Genomic DNA, 18,072 nt, shown 5'->3' on the forward strand with positions numbered 1-18,072 from the left:
CGCCACTAGTTCAGGGTTTCTTAACCTTTGCACTTTTGACATTTTAGGCCAGCTAATTCTTTGTTGTGGGGGACTATCCTGTGCACTGTAAGATATTTAACTGCATCCTGTCCTCTTACTCACTAGATGCTAGTAATATCTCCCAGCCATGACAACCAGAAATGTCTGCAGACGTTACCAAATGTCCTAATGCACATATACCTCCACTACCACCACCAACCCCACTGAGAACCATTGGCCTAAATAATGTCATTCATTCATTCATTCATTTATTCTAAGTAGGTTCCATGTCCAGCATGGAGCCCAGTGCAGGGCTTGAACTCACGACCCTTGATCTTAGGATCGTGTTTTCAAGCCCTGAGTTGAGGTCAGAAGTCGGACACTTAACCAACTGAACCACCCCGGCAACCCTAGATAACATCCTTTAGATTTCAACTATTACATTAACAAAATGCCTTCCCTGACTAAATCAGATACCTTGTTTTCTAGGGACATCTGTTCACAACAGCATGTACTACATGCACTGACAGTTGTGTTTTTACATTTATATTTGAGGGTATATGATTATTACCTTTCTACCACTAACCTGTAAGCTTCTTTCTGGCAAAGGCCGTGCCTAGTTTTGTTCACTTGTTTCTGTAGCACCTGGCATCTTGATTGACGTATAGCAGGTGCTTGATAAATATCTAGTGGATGTAATGAACACATGGTGTCCAAATAAAGATCTGGCTAATAAAAATTAGCATATTATTTCATAGCCCAGAATCTTCTGTTTCCCCAGCCTTTGGAGTTTCTCAAAAGTTATATTACTTATCTACAGTAAATAGAAATAAAAGAGTTTTTATAATCTTAGGCCAACAAATTAAAGTTAGAATTTCTTACAGTTTTCAAAAACAGTAGTTTCTTCCTTCTGTTATCTCATCTAGCACAGCCTTTCAAAAAAATCCAGTGATTCTTTCTTCTTCTTTTTGTTTAGAGATTTTATTTTTGGGGTGCCTGGGTGGCTCAGTCGTTAGGCGTCTGCCTTTGGCTCAGGTCATGATCCCAGGGTCCTGGGATCGAGCCCCATATCGGGCTCCCTGCTCTGCGGGAAGCCTGCTTCTCCCTCTCCCACTTCCCCTGCTTGTGTTCCCTCTCTCACTGTCTCTCTGTCAAATAAATAAATAAAATCTTAAAAAAAAAAAAAAGATTTTATTTTTAAGTAATCTCTATACCCAACATGGGACTTGAACTCACAACCCCAAGATCAGGAGTTGCATGCTCCCCCAACTAAACCAGCCAGGTGGCCCAGTGATTCTTCCTTCTTTTTTTTTTTTTTTTTAAGATTTTATTTATTTATTTGAGAGAGAGAGCATGAGCGAGGGTAGGGGCAGAGGGAGAAGCAGACTCCCCACTGAGCAGGGAGCCTGATGTGGGGCTCATTCCGAGGACCCTGGGATCATGACCTGAGCCTAAGGCAGACGCTCAACCAACTGAGCCTACCCAGGGGCCCCTGATTCTTCCTTCTTAAAGATGGTTTTGCATAAAGTTATTCTAAGATAATCAAGACCTGCTAGAATCCAATTTTTATTGGATTAAATGGGTGATACCATATTTTTAAAATTGTTTTCAGGAGATAGATACTGGGATGTCCTGATATCCTCATCTTTTACCCAGTGCTGTCTACATGGATTACCTCATCAATTTCTTTTCTAGACAGTGTATTAAACAGTATAAATAATCAGACTTAGCAGATGATAGTGATTCTTTATTACCAGACGCCAGTGTGTATATTTTTCATATTTGTCAGGAATAACATTATCTTTAATCGGATTCTCCAGCTGAGCTTGATATGATTTGTTTTCCTACATTTTGAAGTAGGAAATGCTTTTAAATACAACTATTCAAATGATAATTAATAGTTTCACTAAGCCTAGACTGAAAATTAAGTTAAACAAAGAGAATGAATTTTTAGTAGACGTAAATTTATTATTACATATCATAATAAATAGTTTTGCAATTTATTTCAGAAAAGAGAATAATTAAATTGACTCCCTAGACCCATTGTTGAGTTGAACTGAAAATAATGCCTATAGCTTGCTATAATAACGTTATCCTTTGATTGTTAATTATCTCTTTACACTATTAAACTGTAAATGATTTAGCAGTTGATCAAACTAAACTAGTAAAGTTTGGAATACAGCCTTTTGAAGGATATTTAAAACTATGTACCCACAATTAAGGGAGTGGTGAATTGCCATTAGAGAGAAAAAAATCAAAAGACAAGACCAAAAAGTCAGCAACAATTGAAATTTAAAACGATGAGATACTAAGAAAAGGAAGAATGAAAAATGAACCCCAATAGTAAAGGAGAGCTAGGGAGTGGACTATGAAAAGAGTGTACAGCCTTTGAACAAAACAAATTAAGATTTGAATATGAACTCTGCCCCAGACCAGTTATTTAACTTCTCTCTCTCTGACAAACAAATAAATAAAATCTTTATTTAAAAAAGGGGTATCATATGTAATCATTTCAGACTTTTCATTTATTATATTGCTAATATTGTGTGTTGCTGAATATTATTCATGTTGGCTGCTATATATTATTCCATTGGGTAATTATCCACTTCTCATTGTTGAACATTTGGAATGTTTCCATGTTTTTACTGTTTTGATCATTGCGTCATGGGCATTTTTTTTTTTAAGATTTTATTTATTTGAGAGCGAGCACTCATGTGTGAGAGAGAGCACAAGCAGGGGAGAGGGGCAGAGGGATAGGGAGAAGCAGACTCCCCACTGAGCAGGGAGCCTGATGCAGAACTCGATCCCAGGACCCTGGGATCATGACCTGAGCCGAAGGCAGACACTTAACTGACTGAGCCACCCAGGCGCCCCATTCGTGGGCATTTCTTAGTGCAGGATAGGTAAGCACATAGTAAAGAGCCTAAGAATATGTCGAAGGGGACAACACAGACGGAAAAGAGAATAAAGGAGAGATTGGACATAAGAAGATAACGCTCAGTTTTGATAACTTAATTTTGATAAGACAAGATAATTTTGTCTAGGACCAAATTTGGGCAAATTCTCACCACGGGTATGCCTGTGGCCTGCCAGGCCAAACTGCTCACCACCATCACCCCACCCCTGGCAGTGAGTTAGTGTTGACCATTACATCTCTGGTGGTGCGATTTAATACTAATTTTACCGAGGTATGACTGCTATGCTGATGACTGAAGGAAATACTCCTTTCCAAAGGGCTTCTTGTCTTAATGTAAGTAGGGAGTGGCCCAGCATAATATGACACCCTAAGTATACCCTTGGCCTTTGGTATTTTTAGTACAGTATGTCATTCTATGACAGTCCTAAGGTCCCAGAGAGAATATAAACCCTACCTTCAAAATTTACTGTAATTTTATGAGTAAATAGTTCCCTTCCCTCAACTAGAAATAGTAATTAGTAGATTTATTTCTTCGACAGTTCTGGAAAGTTCACTATTGCCATTAGGTTTAGGGAAAGGTATCTCTGTTATCTTTTCCTAAATCAAAGTGTTTGGCTAGTTATATATGGAAATCGGAACAGATGTAATGAATCAGTTTTACATTCTGAGAGATGTTAGAATACAGATAATAGCCTTAGAAAAAGCCTTTTGGTTTATGGTATGTTTGGCAGGGGGACAGAGAAAAGGTTCTGAAAAAAAGATTAGGCATGTAATAGAGTTTTTCACTATTTGGTATCTTAGGTTGAATAAGTCAGGGGACAGAACCAAAGAAAGAGAGAACTTCAGAGCTTCAAAGGCATTAGATTTGTTTCAGTCTTTTTTTTTTTTTTAAGATTTAAAATTAATTTTTATTTAATTTTAGACTTTCTCCAATGAGAGAGATCTGGACATATTTCTTAAAGACCATGACCAAGTCTAACATTAAAATCATGATTAAAATGACATGTTCCAGTATTCTCACCAAATAGAGGATGAGAATTCCCAGAAAATAACATTAAGCATATGACTCGTAACGAACCATATGCAGAACATTGGCTCATTGTCAGGTTGCCAGGGTCTTATTGGAAGACAAAGTCCCTAGTTTTACCACACAGGAAAGTTTCCATAACTCAATCATTGAACTCGGGAGAGGGGGTTGGCTGGAGCAGGGACTTTTTACCAGATACAGAATGTTCCGTGCCCTTTGCTGTCTCCTGTTTCTGAGTTAACTTGATGTTTGACCTCAGAGTCGGACTTGCCTCTGGCAAGAGAGATCATTTTAACCAGTGAGTAATTAAGTTCTTGAATCTTAACAATGTTTCTTGTTCCTTACTCTATAACAAGTGGGCAGAATGAGCTATGTTGGCCTGGACTTTTTCTTCTACAGAAAGAAAATCTATTCTTTCATTTTAAAATATAAAATGGTTAATGTAGTTGATTCTCTTTGACTTTGATCACTATAAAATAATCAGAAGAAGTTATGGAAGTGTGAATACAAATATTTGTATTAACTGAAAAAAGGATACATTAAGTTTTAATAGCCCAGCTGCTGAGACTCAGTTGTATACACTGACTTTAACATAACCTTCTGCAGTTTAGGTGGAAAACTCCTTCCTTTTCATGTCCTTTTCCTGTAATTTGTTATCTTCTCTTTCGACACTTAACTCTTCTATATTTTTGTTATAGATATTGGGAGGCAACATAGCTAAAGGATAAAGCAGGTACTCTGAAGTTTGACTGTATGAGAAATTGTCATTGTATTAGGAAGTTACTACTGACCATAATTAGAACATTTCTGTAGAATGATGAAAACTAAAACTGAATTATATTGTATTACATAGAATTGTTGGTTAAAGGAAAAGGCAGGTCAGGGTCATGCCTGACATATTTTAAGTGTTCGTAAATATTTGTTGATTAAATGAATTCATTCATTATTAAGACAGACCTCTGTGTATTTTTAGGCTGAGGGAAAGACTCTAGTAAAGAACTAGAGATGGAAAATAGAAATGAAAAAAAGGAAGGATGTGGGTTGGAAATTAGCATTTGGTAAGAACCTGCTGTGCCAGATGCTTTACAAACATTTTTATTGAATATGCATAACAAAACCTGTAAGGTGCTATCTGTGTAGATGGGGAAACTGAAACACACAGAAGTTAAATTCATATAAATGCAAGAGATGGAGATAGGATCCAAGAGATAAGATCAAAAGCCTAAGTGGATTGATTATTTTCTTAACCACTTCTTCCTTCAAAACTGGAGTAAAGATTCCAAGATCTTTTGAAGTAGAGGAATTGAGGGAGTGCTATTGAAAGCAGTGAGGTAGGGGCACCTGGGTGGTTCAGTCGTTAAGCGTCTGCCTTCGGCTCAGGTCATGATCCCAGGGTCCTGGGATCGAGCCCCGCATCGGGCTCCCTGCTCAGTGGGAAGCCTGCTTCTCCCTCTCCCACTCCCCCTGCTTGTGTTGCCTCTCTCACTGTGTCTCTGTCAAATAAATAAAATCTTAAAAAAAAAAAAAAAAAGAAAAGAAAGCAGTGAGGTAATCTACTTGAAGTTGTAGATTTGGACAACAGCACTAGTGTCAAATGGCTACTGTGTGAATTTGATAAGGAGTCAGCAGAAATTCTGTCCACTCCTTGTTCACACATGTATTCACCTTGTGCAGCTGTAACTAGCTACTGCAGGTGTCACTTTGAGGGAGAAACGTACTGGCCTTTGTACTGCAGATTTAAATGCATTTTTTTCCCTCTCATCACCCTTCTAGATTAAGTTCATTAAGGACAAAGATCTTGACTTTTTTCTTAGTTATCTACTGCGTTTAGTGATTTTCTGCCTAATATTGGAATAGTTACATTGTTCTGAGATTGAATTCCAATCAGTACTATCATTTTTTTATCCACTCACCATCATGCCACTTTGAATGACTAAAGCTCAGTAAGTTTTTATGCCATTTCACCTTCAATTTAAAATTCTACAAACTCTTCTTTATTCTTGACCTTGGGTCTGTGGTTCCCTGTTGCTGATTTCATCCTTAGAACTCAGTGGGTCTTCAAGCCAGCCATAGATTTGTCACTGTACAAAGCTGCCACCAGTTTGCCATTTTCTAGAACTGAAATCAGTTGATTTTTTACAGGGTTTTGTTTTGGCAGCCAATCACTTCTACTTGGTGCTTATAGACCACTCCTTTAGCTCTGGCTTCATTCATTAACATAAACGCCTGTTTGGCTCCTGCTGCTCAAGTCTACATTCTGATTTGAGGTTTTGTTTTCAGAAACGTCCCTTTAATGATCACATAATTCAGAGAGTAGCTATTAATTACTATAAGGAGATTTTACCTCCATTCTGCTTCTGATAGAAAACAGTTCTAAATGTTCAAAAGCAAGGACAATTGCAAATTCTTTTTTTGAAAGACGCCTGTGATGGAAATATGCTGTGAGCCAATAGCAGCAATACACCTGATGTGTCTCAGGATAAAGCAGTGGTCTTCCTTCTACCCGGCCGCTAAGAAACTGATGGTGTCATGTGTTTATAATACCATTGAGCACACAGTGGACGAACTTGAGTACAAAAGAGGTTTTAATCATTTGAAAGGGACACAGATGTGAACGAAATTCAATATGTTTTAATTCCAAATCCTGAGGTTGAATCACAACGGATTTTAGACAGTGCCAGAAATTATCAGCCCAAACTTTTATATCTGAAAAAGCCCTAGATTTTTTAGTGTAGTGCTTAACTTTGATTTATTTTATGTTGGGGTGCTCTTCCAAGATCCTAAGATATAAAGGAATTTGGTTTGGGTGGGCTAACACATTTCAGAGCCAAAAGCAAGTAGAATACATCAGTTAACAGTTTTTTCTTGTAATATTATCTTCAAAGATTCAGATTCTCCATTCAATTACGTGGGAAAATTAATAACCCTTTCATTCCAGTCATACAGAATTACGGGATCCCATTTTTACTAGGTTAAATATAACCTAGTAAATGCAGTTAGCACCAGTTCATTTACTTGTCATATTCCTGGATTAATCAATTTGTTTCTCTCTTTTTTTCTTTCTCTAATCTCTGAGGACTGGAAAGCTATAAATATTAATGGGAGTCAGCATGATGGCCTTTGGCTTCTTCAGAAAGATTGCGTGATAAACTACATTCCCCCCTTCCTCCCTTCTCCAGAGCAGTCTACCTTATGAGGAAAGACAGTTTCATTTGGAGGGCAATCTATCATTGTTGAATCAGGCCTGGAGTCTGAGATCCATTCTGAGTCACTATGAATAGAGCTCTAGTATTGGTTGGGCCCCAGGGAAACTGGTGGTTAAATACTGTGAGAATCTTTATCAGACAGGAAATGACAACTCATTAAAATACTAACCGTTAAGCCTGTTTAGATCACTGCGTGGGTTGGGGGGCACGACTTAATGCTGTAGTGTTTTACTAAAATGTGCACATTTCTGGAAACAGAAAATTATTTATAAGACTGTTATCAAGAAAGGGAATTCGTGGGGAGCCTGGCTGGCTTAGTCAGTAGAGCATGTGACTCTTGATCTTGGAGTCATAAGTTCAAGCCCCGTGTTGGGCGTAGAGTTTATTAAAAAAAAAAAAAAAAGTTAAAAACAACAAAAAATTAAGAAAGGGGATTGCTAGTCCCGTCTTCTTACTGAACTTCCACCATGTTGTCATCACCTCCTATGTATAGAAGACCATGTCAGCATGCAAAGGGGGAGTGGGGTGGGAGGGTCTTTAATTTTATCCCTGAATATATATATCCTACTAGTACTACTTCACTGTAAAATTCAGTCTCTTCAGCAGAAGAATCTGTTGGCTTGAGTCTGTAAGAGACCATTTTCCATTTAATAATAGGGCTCTCTACTCCTATCCTCCTGGGCCAAATCTCAGTTGATAGAAGAATTCTCTGGAGTCAGAGGATAAATCTGATTTATTGATTTACGCACAGTGATCCTACATCAAGAAAATTCTGAATACTCTGATATTCATTTGAAATATAATTATGTTCTAACTGAGGGCACAGGGTTTCATTTCAGTCTCTTGAGGTTTAGATTCTAAAAGTCCCTCTTTATAAATGACTATTAGAAATCTGAGTAAAAAAGAGACATCCAGTCTGCATCTTTTTATTTATTTATTTGTTTGTTTGTTTGTTTGATGGAGAGGGAACACAAGCAGGGGGAGTGGGAAAGGGAAAAGCAGGCTTCCTGCTGAGCAGGGAGCCTGATGTGGGGCTCGATCCCAGGACCCTGGGATTATGACCTGAGCCTAAGGCAGACGCCCAGCGACTGAGCCACCCAGGCGCCCCCCATTCTGCATCTTTGTAGAAATAGCTTTTTTTCTGATATCTTACCTAACAGTCCTGCATTGAATTGGTCTGCTAACTATACCTTTTGGGAATAAGGTATAATATTTATACCCCTTGAAGTTTAGCCTCATGGTCTCCACCAGTGGTCTCCACCATCAGAATGGGACTAAAATAATAGAACTTTATTTTTGTTTTTTAGATCTTCTATTTATATTTATTTTCATCTTTGTTATTTTTTGTGTATTTTAGGCATATAACATTATGGTAGCGCATACATACACAATTTATATGACTGTACACGTATGGAGGATGTAGTTTACTACCATCAGTCTGATTGGCACTCCCTCAGGCCACATGTCTGAAAATCACATCTCATGGAGTACAAAAATAGGCTAGGGGAACAGCGGGAATTCCACAATGCAAAAGGGGTTCACAGTGGGTCTTTTGCAATGTATTGTGTTTTTTCCATGCCCCATTAATCAGATTTATAATTCCTAGTTTTAACTAAACTAACCCTCACAAAACACACAGATGGCTTTAAAAGTTTGCTATAATGAAACAATAGAAGGAAGATAGAGGTAATAGTGCAGTCACAAGAGACAGTAAAAAAGTTGCACCATTGACATTTTACCTGTTCCCAGTACATGCCTATAGAAGTCAGCCAACAAATTTAGAAATTATTACTTTTAATCAAGGACAAGTGTGTTATGTGCCTTGAAATATTCACTAATAGCACAAAAGCCATCATACTTAGTAAGACATTTAAAATGAAGAATTTTTAAAATTTTTTAAATTTTAGCTTTATTTTATCCTTTTTAATTTGTATTTGTACATTTTACTGTTTGCATAAGTAATATATACATATATCAAAAATGTTTATAGACTATTGGTCTAAGCTCCTCTGGCCTTAAAAGCCACTTTTTATGCTATCAAAAAGTACTGGGCATGGGACGCCTGGGTGGCTCAGTCTATTAAGCGTCTGCCTTCGGCTCAGGTCATGATCCCAGGGTCCTGGGCTCTCTGCTCAGCAGGGAGCCTGCTTCTCCCTCTGCCACCCACCCACCAACCCATCTACCCCCTCACTCATGCTTATGTTCTCTGTCTCTCTCTCTCTCTCTGTCTCTCTCTCTCTGAAATAAATACATAAAATCTTTTAAAAAACAAAAAAGTATTGGGGGGCACCCGGGTGGCTCAGTGGTTAAGCATCTGCCTTCGGCTCTGGTCATGATCCTAGGGTCCTGGGATTGAGCCTCGCGTGGGGCTCCCTGCTCAGCAGGAAGCCTGCTTCTCCCTCTCCCACTCTCCCTGCTTGTGTTCCCTCTCTCTCTGTCAAGTAAATAAATAAAATCTTTAAAAAAAAAAAAAAAGTACTGGGCATCATTAGTTTACTTCAAAAAATCTCTATCATACTTCTGAATTATAACAACACTAGAATTGATTAAACCCTATATTTTCCTTTCTTTAATACTACCCTTGACCTGAATTTTATTCTAAAAACATTTTTGTCCCATTTATAAGCTTTCAGAGGTTTGACTGATTCACCCCCTGAGAATGTTATTTAAATATTATAATTAATCATCAGAGGGATGTTAAATAAATCAGCCTGAAATTACAGCACAACCAGTGAAACAAAGGTTAAAAAAAAAACAAAAAACCTTGTGTCTATAGTTTTTTCTAAGAAAGATAAAGGCTTATTACCCTGTAGCCTTACTAGGAATTGATGTCAGACAGGATGTTTTCAGGAAAGCCAGTGTAACTTACATGATCACATTAATGCTAAGATCCTCAAAAAAGTGGTTAAGAAAGGAGCAGAGCCTATATTAAATAAAACATTTACTTTATTCATGCCCACTTAGTTCTTCAACTGTTTAACCTTTATATAAGGCAGCCCTGTGTAAGTAGGGCTAAACAACAAGACATATCAATTTTTTTTAAGTTCATGTTATTTCTGTTATTGAACACTGTGCCCAAGTTTTATGGTGGCACATAGTAACAACAACAAAAAATACACCTGGCTGGAAAAATCCAAACAGAATCATGAACAGGAAAATTTCAGGTCTTCTAGTAACAAGTCTTAGTTTGATGACTATCTCTGTGATGGAGAGGAGATTGAAAGTAAATCAAAAGGTGTGTTTTTTATATTTGTTGAACCAATTTGTTTGAGAGTCACACAATTTGAAAAGAGTCCCTTGAAAACAGTTAATAATGAAAAAAAAAAAAAAAACAGTTAATAATGACCGATAAATTTTTGGAACGGGTGTGAGCCCAGGAATAACCAACAAAATGAAAGTTTAAGCATTGTGAAAAATAATCACACCACCCACTCTTTATGCAACCTCTGCCAATTGTGATGCTTCCTCTGGAAGATTTTCTGGCTTTTGTGGGTACAAAGAATAATGGAGACCTTTATTAATAATGAGTCAATATGGGGAGAGTTTAAAATATAGATCTCTTATCAGATAAATGGGTTTCAGAAGTAAAGTCACATACGTATTAAAAACTATAGAAAAATAATAGGTTTTGTTTGCATATTGGTCAGGGCTCTTGACAGAATTTTACAAAGAAGTTTGTCTTGTTTCTGTTTTAACACCTACTAAAATATGTAAGCCTGACAAAATACTGTTCCCATGAAACCACTTTGAAGCTCTGGGTGGGTTTGGACTTACGTGGGTTTTTTATTTATTTATTTATTTTTATTTTCCCTCATTTGTTTGCATTTTCTGAGGGTTTTTTTTTTCCTTTCTTAAAATCAATAACAAAAATTTAAAAATTGCCATTAGAATAATTTGTTGGAAATTTGTTTTTTAATGAGTTCCGTTATCTGAAACATATTTGTGTATGCCAAGAAAATAAATATCAAGATAATTACTATCCACAGCTTTTTCTACCCACCATGTTGAAAGTCTACAGCAAGGAAAAGCAGATGAGATCAATTTTGGTGTTTTTTTTTTTCTGTTTTTTGGTTTTTTTTAAGGCTTTCTTTAGAGAAGGTGGCTGTTGACAAGGTTAATTTAAACATATTGAAGGCCAACAGTTGACTGAAAAGTAGTTTTCTGTGTGTTTGTTTTCCTCCAACTTTATTTTCGTCTGTATCACAAAACTGTAATACTTTTAACTTAATCAGCACCTAATGGCAGAAGGAGGACCCATTCAGCTAGAGAATGAGATGAGTCCTTGGCCAGGTGCACAGGGTACTCTGAATTTAATGGCTTTCAGAGAATGGCACTGGAGCTATTTCCTAAGCCAACTGTAAAAAACCACTGGAGTGGAATGCAAGTTATTCTTCCCACCCCCCCTTTTATGTACCTTAAATTAATCTTAAATGTCAGAATGGACTCTTCTGTCGGCTGCTTGAAAATAACTTGAGGGATGAGGTCATAGGCTGGTTATTATTGTGTGCCTTAAATGCACGTGAAGAGTGACAGATGTAATTGAACTTTTATGTAGTCCATTACTAAAATAGCTTTAATGTTAATTAAGGAAACTCTAATGTGTAAGTGTGCTTTGTAAAAGCTGAGGCAACTTTGGCCTAAACCATTGTTTGTAGAGAGAGAGCAATGAAAATAAAACTAAAATTTTGACAAATATATAAAGATTGAGGATCTGACAAATAATTAGTTATATAATACTTAATACCTATATCATTTTTTCAGATTTATTCAGATCATGTGGCATTTATTCATGATAGTTTTGGTTAATATATTGCAATAAAAACTTTTAACTTCTCTCTTTTCAACTGTTTTCCTAGTCTCTTATGAGAAACTGCATAGAGACATCTCCCACCCACCAAAAACATGTAAAAAGCATGTAACACTCTAGTGCCTTGAAAATTTAATCTCAGTATTAGCCCAAGATAATTGAAAATTGCACATCACTAAATGTAAATGTGTAATGACATATTCTCTGTCAGCTAGAGTGCAGCTCTTAATGGACTCGACGATGGGAGTCGTTTAACTTTTCAGATTATTTTGAAGGGAGTCTAGAATGATTGTTGCCAGTCCCTTCCTCATTCCCCTCAACCACAGCAACAAAGAAGTAGAACCTTTCTAACATGTGGGTCTTAGTTCTTCATTTTCTCTTTCAATTATGGCCCAAGAATGATTTGAGGGAAACTGTAAGCCATATTTCTCCTCAACTCCAGTCTGAAGTTAGAAGTCTGTAGAAAGAACAAGGCACATATATTGGAATCCAACTCTTGGAGGACACCAAAAAGAGAATTTTCAAGTCATTTCTTGTACAACCAGCTGTTCAAATTAGCATACAGTCATTTCAGCCTTTATAAATACAAGGGTTTTCTTAACCTTATAAAAACACAATGGCTTGACTATGGCTGTCCTTGGGAGTTTAAAACAATGACATAGGATATTGTTATTAAGAGTGAATATGAATCAATATCTGAAGCAAAGTTCTTAAAAATCTGCCGTCTTCAAAACCCATTTTTTTACACATGTATTTTACTGGAATTGTTTTTGTATTCACATGGTGTTTTCCAAGTGTAAATGGATGAGCTATTTGCATTCCCTTATGCATTATGTAAGGAAAAGGAAATTTACCCAAGGAAAATTTCTCTTTTGGGGATGCCTGGCTGGCTCAGTCAGAGAACTGTGTGACTCATGAGTTTGAGCCCCATGTTGGGTATAGAGATAACTTAAATAAATAAAACTTTAGGGGCACCTGGGTGGCTCAGTCAGTTAAGCATCTGCCTTTGGCTCAGGTCATGGTCCTGGAGTCCTGGGATCGAGTCCAGCATCGGGCTCCCTGCTCAGCGGAGAGCCTGCTTCCCCCTCTCCCACTCCCCCTGCTTGTGTTCCCTCTCTCGCTGTGTCTCTCTCTGTGAAATAAATAAAATCTTTAAAAAAGAAATAAATAAACAAAACTTTAAAAAAAAATAAAGAGAAAGTTTGTCCTGTTCCTGCCCCATTGTAGTCAGAATCATTATTGATAAACAGGAACATAGCTCAGACACAGCTCTTCTGGTGTACCCCAGAATGGGTAGTTAATGTAAAGCCACTTAAAAGTCAGTGAGAGAGAGAGACTGAGGCTGTAGGTTAAGAGACTTTGCCCTCCTCCATCTTTCATGTCTGTCATGTGGGTCTCTTGGTCTGATCAGTGCAGCCATTGCCCCTACTACCTATGTCTATTCAGCCTCTTTTCCATATCCTGGGTATTTATTAAAGGAGCTTTTTGTACAGCTTCACCGCACACTGATCACTCCTTTCTTTCTCCAGTTCCTTTGGAATATATCTTCTGTACCAAAAAAAAAAAAATTTAGTACTGATTTGTAAATTCTTTTGTTCACAAATCCATTTGTATGTATCTGCATGTGTGTTTTGAATCTCCATCAAGATTTTAAGTTCCTTGTGGGCATGAACTATTTCTTGCAGTTGTCTTATTTTGTTTTCCCTTAGTGCCGATTACAATGTCAGACACAAAATAAGGACTCCATTAAGTATTTGGTGGTTGATAGTTAAGAGGATCAAAGAAAAGGGTCAGCCAAGAGTTACCTATGTGTTAGCTTCTGGTAAATATAGTAGCAAAAAAGTTCTCTTCCTCTGCTCCTCTGCTTTTTATTACAGAAAGCAGTAACTGATTGTTCTAGAAAAGGGGAGGTGAAGTTAATACTTATAAGGGAGACCATTAGGTGCTGTTTCAAATACATATTGACATACCTTTTGCCGACCGCAGGAGATTGGGCTCATCTACCTTTTAGCCCTGTTATGGCAGATGAGAAAATAAAAGGTACAGAAAATAGAGATGTTCGATTTTCTGAGTTGCCTCAAGTTACCATTTTAAAAAAAACGCCTGCAAGCATTTCTAAAACGGGATCCTGGTCGCTGGTTGCCAGACCGGTTTAACAGCACTGCCTGCACTACTCTGGGTGAGAGGGAGCTCCGAGTACATAAACTTATCAGAGATCACTACCCCAGTCATTTCAGAGCAAGTTGTTTAGTAATGTACTGTAGTTTCTGTGCAAACCATCTACCATAAACCACGAAGTGATTCAAGGTTCATAGTTCCTTCTTTGTTCCTTTGTTAATCACTGACTTCTGACTAGTGGGAGGTGCCTCCCAAATTTGCTAATGCATTCTTTTTGGATAAGGATGACGCACAGATTGTCCTAATAAGGACTTAGATTGAGAAAGGACCGCCCCCTCTGAGAAGATGGGACAAGTCAGAGAGAGGGCGGGCAGTTTCTTTTTCAACTGGGGATGACACAAGCATAAGTCATTTCCTTATTAATCGGTTCAAACCAGTTCTTACAGGAACTGGTGGTGATAAATGTGGGACTTCTCAGAAGTCATTCATTTTATTCTTTGTGCCACACCAGTGTGCAGCATCAGCTTAGCTGGCCTCACTCTGAGGATGAACTCTTCTGCTAGAAGGGGCTCAGCACTTACTTTCTCCCAGACATGTTGGTGGAAGAGATTTTTCTCCTCTAAGGGGTTGTTAAAGGATGAATTTTACCCACTGAGAAAAGTTCAGAGGATTTGCCAACTCTGCTGATTGTTGTATTTTTGTTCTCTTTCTGTCCAATCCCTGCTTTTTGAATCTAGGTGGTAAGTGGATTTTTCTTTAACATTTTTCCTGCTTTTCTCCCCAAATGTATCTTTTTCCTTGGGTTATTGTGCCCTGCTTCCAGCGCTGTCCCCGGCGTAGGTCCATCTCTGCAGAAGCCATTCCAGGAATACCTGGAGGCCCAGCGGCAGAAGCTTCACCACAAAAGTGAAATGGGCACACCACAGGTGAGACTTGACTCCGTTTTCTTCTCTTCCCCACCCCCATGGTTTCAGGCCGAAATTACATTCACAGCACTCACTGGCATTTTTAGGCAAATAGAGCGAGGTTTGTCAGTCTCCCTTAACTGAAGTTGAGGCTCTACTTACTCTCTACTGGGAATTGTCTTTGTCTAAATCAGAAATGTAATTTCTATTTTGTATCTATCTTCTCCCAAAAACCAAAGGTAGGGTTAATGGAAAATAATGGATCTGTTAATGTAGAAGGAGTTGTTTACTGATCTTAAATGATTTATTAGCAAATATACTTCCCAACTGGATTAAAAATTTTAAATTTGTAGCATTTTGTAGCATAAGAAAGTATTAGACTAACTGAGGCCATTTGAGTATCTCCCTTCATTTTTGCCCTATTTTTCTTTTCAGAGATGGGAAAATAATCTTTTTTTTTTTTTTAATCAACTAGGGCTCTTCACATAGCTGAACTTAAAAACTTTAACTTATTAAACTAAGCCTGCCTTTTCTGTAAACAGTTCTGTGGCAAAGGGAAATGACTAGAAGAGGATGAGTAAGCAGGAACCTGAAATGGGAAACTTGAAGGACGCATACTTGTTGGATTTTTTTTTTTTTTTTTTTTAAAGATTTTTTATTTATTTATTCATGAGAGACAGAGAGAGAGAGAGAGGCAGAGGGAGAAGCAGGCTCCCCGCGGAGCAGGGAGCCCGATGTGGGACTCGATCCCAGGACCCTGGGATCATGACCCGAGCCGAAGGCAGACGCTTAACCATCTGAGCCACCCAGACGCCCCGGATTTTTTTTTTTTTTTTTAATATAGGTTCCACGCCTAGCGTGGAGCCCATTGCAGGGCTTGAACTCACGACCCTGAGATCAAGACCTGAGCTGAAATCAAGAGTAAGACACTTAACCTAACCAACTAGCCACACAGGCGCCCCAGTTGTTGGTTTGGTTTGTTGTTGTTGTTGTTTTGATGGCCTTAGACTCTGTGTGGCCCTTTGCTGCCCTCAGTTGACCAAACATGACTTCAGGAAGAGATAACCTATTTTAAAAGCTGCTCCCAATGCTGGAACAAGAATATGTAACTATCTTGATACTACTCTGTACAAGTATCTACATGGCAACTTCAGATAGTAGAATTTAATCAATTTTATTCTTACGTAGTAAAAGATAAGAGGCGACCTCACACTTGGCCCATTCTAAACTATGTGCATCAACATTGACTTTACATCTAACAAAGTGAAATCTTAACAATTGGCTGTTAAAAGGCTTGAATGTAGACTTCAGGGTACCTGGAGATGTAAGACTTCTCATTTTAATTGTTTCTCAACTAGGTTATAAGCTCCAAGTTCTCATCATTTTCCTTAAATATTGTAGATGATTCCCTTTTTACTACTGAACTAATGAAACGTTTCTCCTGGATTGTTCTGCATTTATTCTTGCAGGGAGAAAACTGGTTGTCCTGGATGTTTGAGAAGTTGGTCGTTGTAATGGTGTGTTACTTCATCCTGTCCATCATTAACTCCATGGCACAAAGTTATGCCAAACGAATGCAGCAGCGGTTGAACTCAGAGGAAAAAACTAAATAAGCAGGAAAAGGTTTTAATGGCAGAAGTTAGAATGGATGGGTTCTACCTTAAATTGGGAGGACTCCAAACCAGGAAGGAAAATTCCCTTTTCCAACCTGTATCAATTTTAATTTTTTTTTCCCCTGAAAGCAGTTTAGTCCATATTTTGCACTGACATACTTTTCCTTTGTGTGTTAAGGTAAGGTATCCACCCTCAATTCAATCCAACTTGTGTTTTATTAGGGTGGAATGTGATGTTCAGCAGCAAACTTAACAGAAACTGGCCTTTTCTTTGTTACTTTCAAAAGGCCCACGTGGTACAGTTAAAGAATTCCGGACACCAAAAAATAGTTCCTAAGTATGTTAAATATGTCAAGCCATTTAGGCTTGTCAGAAATGACTCCTTTGTTTTTCTAAGTCATTAAAATGTATATAAATTATACTAGATTGGATAACAGTCTTGCATGTGTATCATGGTAAAATTTAATATGCCATTCTGCCCAGCCCTTCCTCCCCTACCTTAAAAAAAAGGCCATTTTATGATGCATTGCACACCCTCTGGGGAAACTGATCTTTAAATTTTGAGACAGTATACGAAAATTCTGGTTGGTATCTCACGAATGAGCTGACACCATTTTTTATTCTGTATATTTAGAATGAAGTCATGAACAAACTTTATAAAGACATCTTTGATCATTCCAAAATTGTGTCCGTTTTCTTGAGCGTTTTGATTTTTGCTTCATTTTAGCCACTACCAACTCATGGTCAGCCTTGCCAAATCCACCTACAACCATCATTTCTTAAGCCTTCATTTATTTACATGTAAGAGCCACCACCAAGGCACTTTTTTGTTAGGTTGGAATCGGGCAGCTTGCTACACGTTGCTGAATTGGCAGCTTACGGATTTGCACGGTGAGGGGTTTGTGAAAACAGGAGAAATGAAAGTATGTAAATTAAAGGGCACTGAAGAGAGAAATAACTAATTTTGTTTGTTTTTTAAAAAACTACACTTTCTTATATCTGTGTTAATTTTAGCTCAGCATGTACTCTGGTTTTGACAAATTTACTTTTTAATGTAATCTAATTTTCTTGCCTTCTTCAGTAAGTGTTATGTCCTTTTGTGATTTTCTTTTGGGATATTTCTGGTTGAACTTGGTCATTTTGTTTTGCTTGGGAGGAAAATAAACAGTTTCACTTTTTTTCTTTAGGAAGATTGTTTCTGACGTTATGTTAAGAGTAGAATTGGGTTTAAATCTCAATAGGCCAGAAGTGCCTGATTGTTTTACAAAATCCTGCCTGAATGTCTGCTTACTTTTGCCTACCGTCGCGACATCTCCATGGCTGTACCACCTTGTCGGGTAGCTTATCAGACTGATGTTGACTGTTGAATCTCATGGCAACAGCAGTCGATGGGCTGTCTGACATTTTGGTATCTTTCATCTGACCATCCATATCAAATATTCCCATTTAAACATTACCTAGCCTCATGGTTTATGATCA

At 37.8% G+C, this 18,072-nt stretch overlaps 1 protein-coding gene across 4 annotated transcripts in view; it reads left to right on the plus strand.

The window, feature by feature from the left end:
• VMP1 (vacuole membrane protein 1) overlaps positions 1 to 17,779 on the plus strand; it is a 135,434-nt gene extending 117,655 nt beyond the window's left edge. For all 4 annotated transcript variants that reach the window (XM_032428399.1, XM_032428402.1, XM_032428401.1 and 1 more), the window contains 2 exons: positions 14,899 to 15,001; positions 16,450 to 17,779. In XM_032428399.1, the coding sequence (XP_032284290.1) occupies positions 14,899 to 15,001; positions 16,450 to 16,593 (247 nt within the window). In that variant the 3' untranslated portion in view covers positions 16,594 to 17,779. The remainder of the gene's footprint in view (positions 1 to 14,898; positions 15,002 to 16,449) is intronic.
• Positions 17,780 to 18,072: the final 293 nt, after the last annotated feature.

The sequence above is a fragment of the Phoca vitulina genome, unplaced genomic scaffold, assembly GCF_004348235.1.
Source record: "Phoca vitulina isolate PV1807 unplaced genomic scaffold, GSC_HSeal_1.0 scaffold40, whole genome shotgun sequence".
NCBI lineage: Eukaryota > Metazoa > Chordata > Mammalia > Carnivora > Phocidae > Phoca > Phoca vitulina.